Source organism: Urocitellus parryii, chromosome 3 (assembly GCF_045843805.1).
Source record: "Urocitellus parryii isolate mUroPar1 chromosome 3, mUroPar1.hap1, whole genome shotgun sequence".
Lineage (NCBI taxonomy): Eukaryota > Metazoa > Chordata > Mammalia > Rodentia > Sciuridae > Urocitellus > Urocitellus parryii.
Window position 1 is genome coordinate 210,063,494 of NC_135533.1, and position 11,750 is coordinate 210,075,243.

The 11,750-nt window shown below is 57.3% G+C and overlaps 1 protein-coding gene across 1 annotated transcript; it reads right to left on the minus strand.

Annotated features, from left to right (window-relative positions):
* Nucleotides 1–6,159: 6,159 nt before the first annotated feature.
* On the minus strand, nucleotides 6,160–8,879 carry Dand5 (DAN domain BMP antagonist family member 5). Its single transcript, XM_077795764.1, has 2 exons — nucleotides 8,616–8,879; nucleotides 6,160–6,408 (listed from the first exon to the last, which is right to left on the minus strand). Exons 1-2 carry the CDS (start codon nucleotides 8,877–8,879, stop codon nucleotides 6,160–6,162), a joined length of 513 nt encoding a protein of 170 aa, XP_077651890.1.
* Between the last annotated feature and the right edge of the window lie 2,871 nt (nucleotides 8,880–11,750).

Consider the following 11,750-nt stretch of genomic DNA (forward strand, 5'->3'; position numbering starts at 1 on the left):
ATTTAGCAAGACCCTGTCTGCCTCACCCTCTCTGAAACCCACGGCCCAGGGTGGCTGAGCACTGCTGGTAGGCCCCCAAATAATTTTTTTTCAAAAGGCCTGAGGATGTGGCCCAGCGGTAGAGCACTTGCTCAGCACGTGCAAGGCCCTGGGTTCCATCCCCAATACGACTCCCCACCAAAAACACAACCACTGTCACGTCTTTAACTCCATACACAGCCACCCAGTCCTACCATAGTGTCACCTGCACATCTGCACTGTGTCACACCCTCAGTCACCACACTGTCACATAGAAATAGCCTCACACCCTCAACAGTGCTGGCTGCCTTCAGGCCCACTGTGGGCATCCTCCAGTCACCCCAACACTCTGGCCTCCACGTTACATCAACGTTGTCGCACTGGCCAGCAGAGGCATGCTGACATACTCCATCTGCATGCCCCTGCAGCTGAGCTAGCCACATGGCCACGCGGACTTGCTGCCCCACACCATCACAAGGCAGGGGAGCAGCCTAATCACTGTGTCCCCAGGGTGTGGCACACTGTTGTCCCCCGACCAAGGTTTCAACCAACCCAGTCACTCCAACAACACAGCACTGTCACAGAGTAGGCAGCCACATACACACTGCTGCTCAAAGTCACTCTGATAGCACACGCTCAGTCTCTATTGCTGGTGATAGCCACCCATCTTGCTCACACTGCCACACAACAACCATAGTCCCCGGACAGAGCTACCATGTACAGTGGGTTGCAGAAGTGCCACAGTTGTGGGGACATCCTGTCACACCACAGTCACACTCCCCAGTGCCTGTCACAACATTGAGACAGCCCCTTAGCCATCCCAATAAGCAGTCATGCATGCTAACACGGCCCCCAAGATTGTCCCTAGGACACCCCCTGGTCCCCGAGTCTTGAAGATAGGAACAGACGTACTGGCAACCCCCTCTCCCCTCTACAGTTGGTGCAAGCAGAGCAGGGAGGGGGCTAATGGAAGCGCAGCTGTTGGCAGTGGGTGCCAGCCCCCCCACCTCATGAATATTCATCAGCTGGGGCTCTCCCGAACCTGCAGGGAGTCGGAGGTCCCCGGCAGCTGGGCACCCCCTTCTGTGCCAGGAGGCCCTCAGGTGAGGGGGGGCTCAGCCAGGCCCCACAGTCCTTGGAACCCACACACATAAGCACACATGTTTGTGAACACCTACCCCCAGACACACAAACAACATTCACACAAACTCACAATCACATCATCGATACATAGCCATTTAGCATACACACCAAGCATGCAAACACAGGCATGCACACAATCATGTGAACTCACAACCACACCCAAACCACACACCCACACTCACACACACACCAGATATGCAGACATGGGGGTATGCAAACACTCTGTCACAAGACCACAGACCCCAAAATACACACCATTGCACCCAGATTATACAGACACACGTCATCATACATAGGCACACAAGCATACACACACACACACACACACACATACACACAATCCCAGACACACGGGCACGGTCACTCCCAAGCTACAACCAACTCCTCAACTGCTTCTCATACAACGCCCACAAGCTTGTAATCGTGGACGCACAAATTTGCACCAATACACAATTCCAATACACAGCTGCCCTCAGAGTGTGAGTACCTCTCCCCCCACTGTCTCCTCTCTCTCTCACACACACACACACACGCATACACACTGCTTTCACTCTGCCCACCCCTGAGGTTTTACAGCTGGGGAAACTGAGGCAGGAGCCTTTGCCGGCTTCGTGAAGGCTCCCTCCTGACACTGGGCAGAAGCTGCGGTCGGGCGCCCCCTGCTGGCCCGGCCCCTGCAAGGGCATGTGGGGCGGCGGCGGGCACGCGCCTGACGTAACCATGGCATCCTCTTGGCACGCGCGGCCCGCGCGCGGGGAGGGCGGGGCGGGCGCGTTGCCATGGCGCCGGCAGGCCGCGTGAATGGGGCATTGTTCACCGCGGCGCCCGGGCCGGGCTGTCCGGGACCCACCCGGACCCACCCGGGGCCGGCAGAGGCAGGGGGACATCAGAGGTGAGAGAGACATGGAGAGACAGAGGTAAACGACGAGATGAGGTGGAGAGAGAGGAAAGGTGGGAGAAATGGAAACCCAAGGAACTGTTAGGGTTGGGACCGCGAGGACCATCGGGGATGGAGAGGGACAAGCAGGACTTGGGAGGGGAAAGAGAAGAGGGACAGAGGTGGCAGACCAGGAAGAAGCAGAGATGGGAGGGGAGAGGAGGAGAGCCCCAGCCAGACAGAAGAGTGGGGCTGGGAAACCATGGGGACAAGACCCTTCTCCAAGACCCCTGAGCCCACTGTGCCCAGTGCTGAGCAAGGCAGAGGACGGGACCCCAGACAAGGACTGTCACAGGCACTGAGAGGCGGAGAGGTGGAGGGCTCCGGTCCCATCCATCCAGTCCTCTCTGCGGGCTCTGGGTCAACCCTCTCAGAACACACACCTGTGTCCCACTACCCAGGCATCATCCACAGTGACACAGCTACCGGGGACACTGCTCCTGACACTCCAGGGCGCCTTCACCCAGGGACTCACAGCCTCACGGGAAACACAGTGGTGCTTCATACGTGTGGTCACAGTCACAATATGGATCCATTCAGATGACGCATAACACAGTCAAGGACACAGACACATTCATATGACAAAGACTAGGCTCCCCACACCAGAGTGACACCTCACTGTGGCTCTGTCACATGAGGACTTTGTCACACATGTGGTCTCTGTCAGACTTAGCCATACACCATTACACAGGCTCTCTACCCTGGACCATTGGGCACCCAGACATACACTCCACCCTCACCTTAACCTGGACACTCACTGACACACTCATGCATGCACCTTCCACTGCATACCAGACCCACTACTTGGGTGGGTGACCTATCCTGGGGACAATTTGGGGGAACTTTGGAAATGCTGAGTTCAGTTCTCCACATTTGACCCAGGCAAAGCTGACAGAGGCCAGTCCCCAGTGGAGACTAGGAAGGCTGAAGCACAACCCAGTCTCAAAGGAATGGGTCAAGCCAGGCCAGGGAAGTTCCCTAACTCGGCTGGGGCTAGGGCTGCCAGTCACAAATCTGGACCAAGGGCGACCCCTGGTGGCTACATGTAGTCTCTGCACTCATCCTTAGGGAGATGATGGGCTGCCCAGTTGCACAGTCCTGGGGGAAGACAGGCCTAGGCTGGAAGGCCAGAGTCCAACAGTGAGAACCCAGACTCGGAATTCAGAAACCGTATCCAGACCTCAGAATGCAGAATAAACATCTAGATTCTGGGCTTGGGGGTGTAGGTCAGTGGTACTGTTTGCCTAGCATGTACCAACTCCTGGGTTCTGTCCCCAGCACCAAGGAGGGTAGAGAGAGACAGACAGACAAACAGAGGAAAGAAAGATCTAGATTCCAACAATACCAAGATAAAAAATCAAGATACAAGAACGCAGCTGCTCATGGTCACTGAGGGAGGCTGAGGCAGGAGGATCACGAGTTCAAAGCCAGCCTCAGCAACAGTGAGGCTCTAAGCAACTCAGTGAGACCCTGTCTCTAAATAAAAGACATAAAAGGGCTGGGATGTGGCCCTGTCAGTGTCGAGGGCCCCTGAGTTCAATCCCTGGTACTTTCCCCCACCCCCCAAAAAAATCTAAGAATGGAGAACCCAGAATCTAAAATCCAGATCCATAATCCAAATCAAGAATCCATCCTCTAGAACCAGAATCCAGAAATGCACATTATAATACTCAGAATTAGAATCCAGCTCCAAGAACCAAGAACCTAGAATCCAAAGACCAGGCTACAAAATTCAGAGCCCTGAGCCCTCTTCTGAATCCTCTGGCTTAGAGCCAGGCGCAGGGACTGGTGACGGTGGGAACAGGCTGGAGGGCAGGAGAGGAACCCAGCAGTGAGCTCATGCCCCTGCTGCCCCACGGCCCGCCCAGCCTCCCCCCTGTGTGTTCTCTCTCACACACAAAGACGAACACACCACTAGAAAGGCTCCTGCACACACAGCCACACCCTCAGATGCCTAGCTCGTGACAAGCAGATGCACCACACACACACATACACACCCTGACACAAACGTCACCCGAGACCGAGAACCGCACATCAGCTGCTCTCCCAGCACTGAGACGTGCTCACCTGCACACCCACGCGCTGTCAGGGCTGCGCCCCAGCCGTCCCACCAAACTCCAAGACACAGCCACCACCACCCAGAGACACAGAACCCCACGACTCTCAGCCCTGCACCCAGACACATTGGAAGAATAGTGGAGGAGGCTGGGATGGGTGTGTGGCATATACACATGTGCACGCTCACACACACTCCTTCGAGCAGAGAAGCCCGTGCCTTGGCAGCCACGCAGCCCCTGGGAATGGGACCCCAGGGATGAGGCTCACCATGTACCCCCACACCCACCCCAGCCCTCCCCTGCCTGGCCGGCTGGCGGGCTTTAATACAGATGCCAAACTCATAATTGTAACTGAGGGTGACAGGGTCACCTTGAGCCCCAGATGCTCGCGCGGTGACAGATGGCGTTGGCAAACCTGATTAGCGGCCCCTGTGCCAGCGCCTGTGGCACCTGCATCCCCACCCCTCCCCCGCTCCCCTAGCACTCATTACCCACCCATTACTGGGCCTGGGGGGCGGGGTGGGGGCTGGCTGGCACTGCCCGGGAGGGGACAGGGACTCTGGGGGCCCCCTGGCACCAAGGTCCCCAGCTGGCTCTCCTGGCTGGCAGGGGGTGGGCACAGCTGAGGGGGTGAAGCCTCTTGCCCGCCAGCAAGGGGGAGCTAGGACTGAGCTGCCCACTTGGACAGGCCCAGGGGTTGGCACCAATCTCTAGAGGGAGGGGGAGGGGCACTCCCGCCCCAGGGCCCAGTGAGGCTCCCTGCTGGCCTGCGAGTGGGGTCTTGAGAGCCGCCTGCCTGGCCCTTTCCCACCCCCTGGTGCAGGCCTGGGGGTCAGAGGTCGCAGGCTCCCACGCCCGCGGGCCCATCTGTTTCCTCGCCGCCTGCTCCCTCACCTGGGGCCTTCCTTCCTGAGGCAGGAAGAGGGCTGAGGGGGACCCGGCGGCTCCCCCGCCTGCGCTCCGGGGGGCATTTGGAGGCAACACTGACAGTGCCACATGTCCCTGCCTCTCTGCCAGACAGGCCCATCTGCCAGGGCCCTGGTTCCAGCCGCCCAAAGCCAGGCTGCCCTCACCCGCAGTAAACCCCGGGCCCCAGCTGGAGAGGGAGCACCCCGATACCCGCACCCTGTCCCGGGAGCCCCAGGTGGAGAAACAAGCACACGCAGCTGGACCTGGCCGACCTTTATGGCCCCGCGCAGCGCCCCGCTGGCCGTGGCTGTGTGGGTGGGCCTCGGGTGGGCTTCACAAGGGAGCCAAGGCCACGGTCAAGGTGAGAGGCAGCTGGGAGTGGGGCCTGCCCCTGGCCCGGGACCCAGGTTCCCCGCAGCTGCCTGCCTGCCTGCTGGGCGTTGGCGTCCCCAGGCCAGGATCATAGCTGTGTCTCCTGGTGGGGTGGGGCCGCCTGTCCTCCCGCAGCGCGGGTGCTGGGCTCCTTCCCTGAGAGGCAGCTGAGCCCAGTGGTTAAGATCAGATTCGTGCTGGACGCCGTGGGGCCTGGAATCCCGGCGACTGAGGCCTGAGGATTGCACGTTCAAGGCCAGCCTCAGCAACTTGGTGAGACCCTGTCTCAACAACCTGGTTTCAATCCCCAGGACCACAAAAGACAAAAAAAAATATGTGAATGCGGGCTTGGCCACTGACTGCACGGTGACGCTGGGTGCGTGCCTTGCAAAGTCAGGGCCTCAGTTTCCTAATCTGTAAAATGGCATGAAGTTGACCCTGCCTCCGTAGGCCTCTGAGGATCACCTCCTGAGGAGGACATGAGTGAGCACTTGTCAAAGAGCCCAGCAAACAGTGGGCAGTCAGTAAGTGCGTGCTGTGGCTAGGAGTGGTCCAGCCCCGTGAGTGGGGCTGTGCCTAGTGTCCTCGGGAGCAGGGTGACTTTGGAGAGCCGTCTGTGGCCCTGACTCCCTGGTCTCATAACCCAGAATCCATCATCTAGGTCCGTGTCGTCGTCCCATCTCTCCGAGATTCGTGTCTCTGTGCGTCTGTCGCAGTGCTGCGTCATAGCTTTGGTCCACACCGACAGCCCTCCACCAGCCTGGTGGACACCTTCAGCCGCCGAGGGGAGGAGGCTGGGCTGCCCGGCCGACACCACAGGACCACGGGTGTCCAGCGCTGGCGAGTGGGCTCGCAGCTGTTGCAGAGGACAAGCGGGGTGGGGTCTGAGCCCGGGATGTAGAGGGAGGAGCAGCGGCCGAAGCAGAGGTGATTTCGGACACGGACAGCAGTGCAGCCAGGCCGGGAGAGCACCTGAGACCAGAGGCAGGGTGACAGGTTAGGGCAGCAGCGGGTGAGGCTCATCCACTTCCACCCACCCTCAGAGGTATGGGTGATGCAGCAAAGCTGCCTGGGTTCCAGTCCTGGCTCTGCCATCTCCTGGCTGTTTGGCCTAGGGCAACTTACTCAACCTCTCTGGGCCTCTGTTTCCTCAACTGTAAAATCAGTGGAGTTCAACTAGGAAAAGAAGAAACCACTCTAGGTCTTTCAACAGAGAGGATTCATTCAGGGAATAGAGCAGCTTAACCAATCAGGAGACAATGACAAGAACAACTGGAGACAGTCACCAGCAGGGCTGCTACCACCCCAAGGATGAGGGACAGTGGGAGGAGGTAGTAATAAAAGAGGCCAACTAGGCATGGAGGTGCACGCCTGTGATCCCAGCAGCTCGGAGGCTGAGGCAGGAGGATGGCAAGTTTGAGGTCAGCCTCAGCAACTCAGTAAGACCCTGCCTCAAAATATAAAACAAAAAGGGCGGGGGGTGCAGCTCAGTGATAAATTGCCCTGGGTTAAATTTCCAGTAGCCCCCACCCCCCAAAAAAAATAAAAGGAGGCCAGGAGGATTAAACAGAAAAAAATTAGTGTGTTTCCTGACACACAGTTGGTGCTCAATAAACGTTAGTTCCTCCTATGACCCCCTATCATCTCACCACTAAATCCTGGCCATCTTCTGCTTCAACCCTGCACCCCTCCCCCAGCACAAGAGGCTTCTCATCTTCCTTAGAATGAAATGCAAAGTCCTCCCCAAGGCCCAACAGTCCCTGCACACTCTGCCCTGTCCCCTCCCTGCCCTCTGCCCTCTGGCCTCTGCCTAGATCACCCTTCCGTCCACCCTTCCCCAGCTGACTCCAACTCCTCCTCCCTCCAATGCACCCCACAGGGAACTTCCCTCCCCTTGTGACAGTGCTGTCCTGCATGCCCTCAAGTGACTGGTAGATGTGCATCTTGGGATGCTGTTCTGTTTGTCACCCTCCTCCCAGAGGTTAAGCCACCTGAAGACAGGAACCTCGTGTTGCCCTGGCTGTGGCCCCAGTAGGTAGATGCCCAACTCCTCCCCGCGTGTCCAGAGGAGGACACCCAGGCTCCAAGCCCAAGGTCCTGCAGTGCCCAGAAGGCGCAAGCCCGCAGGGCCCCTCTGTGTCCCTCTGGGGCAGCCAGATTCCAAGCCAGAGTCTCTTCTGCTCCGTGAAGCTTGCACCACTGGACAGGGTGGCCTTGAGGCTGGGGTGCCACGGAGGCAGGACTGGGCATAAGGCAGGTGGCTCCAGGGCCAAGCAACTCCTGCCACCTGGATTCAGGGTTTTCTGGGCAAATGACAAGCCAAGGAGTCTGGGATATTGACGGCTGGGCATGGATTTGAGCACTTGGCATCCTTCACTATGCCCGACTCCCTTCTGTAAAGGTTCAGAGAAGGCAAGCTACTTACCCTGAATCACACAGAAATCATTGATTTTACCAACCCTAATCCTTGGGTTGGTAGCAGTAGGATTTGAACTCAGCACACTGTATGTATTCCCAAGGCCCTTATGGAGCACCAGCTGGATACGGCCATGAGATTGCTCCCCACGCCCACTCATTCAAGCTGCCTGATAGCCCCTAGGAGGCAGATAATTCTAGGACTCATTCATTCACTCGAGAAACACTGAGTGTGCTTGGCTCTGCTTGTTCTGAGTGAGGTGGGAGCCCTGGGGCCTCTGAGGGGAGGAGGAACATGATCTGACTCAGGGTCCATGGGCACCTCGGCTACTAAATGGAAAAACAGACTCAGGAGGAGGAGTGGCCCAAAGACAGGAGATCAGGTGAAGGCACCCTCCCTCCCACATGAGAGGCCAGTACCCCATTTGGGGGTTGAGCCCAGGGGTGCTTAACCACTGAGCCACATTCCCAGTCCTCTTTAACTTTTATTTTGGGACAAGATCTCACTAAGTTGCTTAGGGCTTTGCTAAATTGCTGAGGCTGGCCTTGAACTTGTGATCCTCCTGCCTCAGCCTCCCCAGTTACCAGGATCACAGGGGTGTGCCACTGTGCCCAGCAATCCTGTACCCAATGGACACGGGAGAACACTGAGACTCAGAGCCATGTAGGTGGATGATGTGGGTCATGAACTCAGATCTGCCTTGAGCCACAGCCTGGGCTTCCTGCAGGCGCTGAGACCGGCCCACCCCCGCCCCTACACTCACCTGAATGAAGGACACAGCCTTACACATTTCCTGGGTCACTTCTTTAGGGTCCAATGGCAAAGACACGGAGGTGGTCACCTCCTGCCCATCCTGCAGCCCATCTGTCCCCAGCCTCCTGGGTTTCTGCAGGCCCAGGAAGGCCTTCCAGCTGCCAAGGGCAAGGGCCGGCCCCCGGGGGGCTGGGGGTCCAGGCCTCCCTGAGCCTGCAGGCAGCCAGGCCGCACTCAGCAGCCCCAGGAGAGTGGTCAGCCATGCTCGGGACATCTGCTCAGCTGTCCGTCTGTCAGTCCAGGGTGGGGCTCAGGGTCCTGGGCAGTTGACCCTGCTGTCTAGTGAGTGGAGTCTGGACCCTCAGACCTGCTTTTAATCACTTGTCCCCACCTGGGCAGCCTGGGAAGCGCCTCTGTAAACTCACAGCAGGGAGGAAAGTAAACCAGACCGCGGGGTTCCTCGCAGCCTGCGGGCTGAGGGCTGGGCCTGCGGGTGTGTGGGCTGTGGGATCAAAAGAGGCAAGTCGAGGGGGTCGAGGTGCAAGTCTAGGGACAGGAGCTGAGGGACACCATGCCTGATAGCCTGCAGGGATACTTTTCTTTGCAACCAGGCTTCTTGGGTTTCCACCCAGTATGCCAACTTCCTGGCTGTGCAACCACAGGCAAGTCCCCGAACCACTCTGGGCCTCAACTTTCCTCTTTTGTACTATGGTGTTGATAACAGGCCCTGCCTTGTTCTAAGGACTCAAGGAGACAATTTAGATAAGGAGCTTAAAACGGAGGTCAGTTTGCAGTAGCATCATGAGCCAGGGTGCTGCAATCCCAGGACCTGTGCTACTAACCAGACCCGTGACACCTGAGCTGCAGCCCCAGTCCCAGTCGGCGACAATTAACATGATTGGGGCTACTGTTTTCCCTTTAGTACCTGTTGGAAGCCAGGCATAATTCTTTCCCATGAAGATTCGCAGAGACTAAACAGAAACTGGGTCCCTCCTGCCTCACATTTTACATCAGAGAGTCTCAAACAGACAATAAAGGACAAATGAGTTCAGCTTCAGGATAAAGACATTAAAACAAAATGTGCTTTAGAGGGTTCAAGGCGGGGGCGTCTGTCCCAGGGTGGTCAGGGAAGTCCTCCCCAAAGAGGTGACACTTTTGCAAAGGCCCGAGATGCCGCCAGAGGCTTGGGAACAGCTCGGTAGGGGGTGGAGGTTGACCTGCTGGAAACACAGAACGGGAGGGGAGCCACGTCCCGGGCTTTGGGCATCCCGAGGCGCCTGCAGGTCCCGGCCGGGTCTTAGCACCTGGGCGGCGCGCATCTTGCACCAAGGTGCGGAGCTCCAGGCGTCCGGGCCGTGGGAAGCCGCGGGGCTGGCGGTTCCCGAGTCCCCACCCCGGGAGCTGCGACCGCGATGGGGCGCGCTCGCCCTCTGGCGGCGGTTTACGGGACTGCGCAGCTGCTGCGCGGAGGACACCTGCCTCCCGGGTGAACCACCTGCAGGAGGGCGGGCGGCCCCCACTCAGCCCGGCTGGATCCAACCTCCCTCCTCTCCCCGAATCCGTCCTTCCATGTCCTGTAGATCCAGTCAGCTGCAGGTCGGTCCTGGCAGAGGCTGATTTCACATTTGGGACTCCCTGTGCCACCCCAACCCAGGCTGACACCACAGCACGACGGTCCGTATCAGAAACCAGCCAGCATCCTCCCGCTTCTCACTCCTACCTCGGCCCCTCACCTGGATGCGGCTCCCATCACCTCCCACCTGGATGGGCACATTCACCACCTGTGTCCCAGTTCCCGCCATCACCCCTCCCAGTCTATTCCCCTCACAACGGAAAGAGGGCGCCAGTGAGCACCTGAGTGGGGTCTCCACCTCCCTGGGTTCAGAACCTCCCATGGCTCCCATCTCCCTCCTGACTCAAGTCAAAGTCCTCCCCCAGGCCCATCAGGCCCTGTATAATGTGCGCTTGTCTTTCCACCATCGACTTCCCACACCCCCCCTTCTCTCCCCCTCAGCCACCCCAGCTCGTGCCTGCTTTCCCAATTCCTCAGGTATGATCCCACGATACTATGCAGCTAGAGACACCAACTTCCACGGCGACAGGTTCTGCATCCAAGGATTCAGCCAACCCCGGAGGGTGCACTCTACTAGATATGTCTGGATTTCATTTCTTGTCATTATCCCCTAAACAAGCTGGGACAACTATTGGCATAGCACATACATGGCATTAAGCACCATAAGTCACCTAGAGATGACAGAAGCCTCTGCGAGGGTGTGCATCGGTTCTGTACATTTTATACACAAGACTTGAGTGTCCCCAGGTTTTTGTACCCACAGGAGTCCTGGAACCAAGTCCCCACAGGTACCAAAGAATGACTGCAGAAAACTGAAGAAGCTCTAAGTTTCCGCATGGAAGTACACCCACCAAAATTAAGTAAAACTAAGTTCCTAGCAGGGTGTCCATTATGCTGACATTTTAGAGGAGAAAAAAAGGGAATTAAAGTGTGTGGCTACTGTTTACTTAGATTGCTTACTGCAAAGAATAGCAGGGTCTTCCTGCTGAGGAGGGACATGGGACGAGGAAGGTTCACTTTAGACTCTGAAACTTATTTTAGGGGCTGAGGGTGTAGCTCAGCAGTAGAGGACTGCACACGTGAGGCCCTGGGTTCGATTCCCAGAACTGCCTGATCTGTCAGCAAGGTTCCCCAGGACCTTCCCTTTCCCCACCTTCTTTACTCCCTGATGACAGACATTAATTTTCTCTCCATTCTGGAGGCTGGAGTCTAAGATCTAGTGTTGGCAGGGTTGGTTTCTTCTCAGGACTTCTTTTCTTAGCTAGTAGATGGCCACCTTCTCCCTGTGTGTCTATGTCCAAATTCCCTCTTCCTAGGTGGACACCAGCTATGTTGGATTCTGGTCCACTTCCATGATTTCATTCTAATTTAAGTACATCTTTAAAGGCCCTATTTCTGAGATCCGGAGGCTTAGTGCTGTAACATGTCAATGGGAGCACAATCCAACCTCAAATCCACAAGTACTGGTTCACATCACAACACGGGGTGAGGCTGGACCACATGCCACATGAAAGGATGTGAAATGCTAGGTCACATAGTAGATGGTTCCGTTTATACAAATGTCCAGAGAGG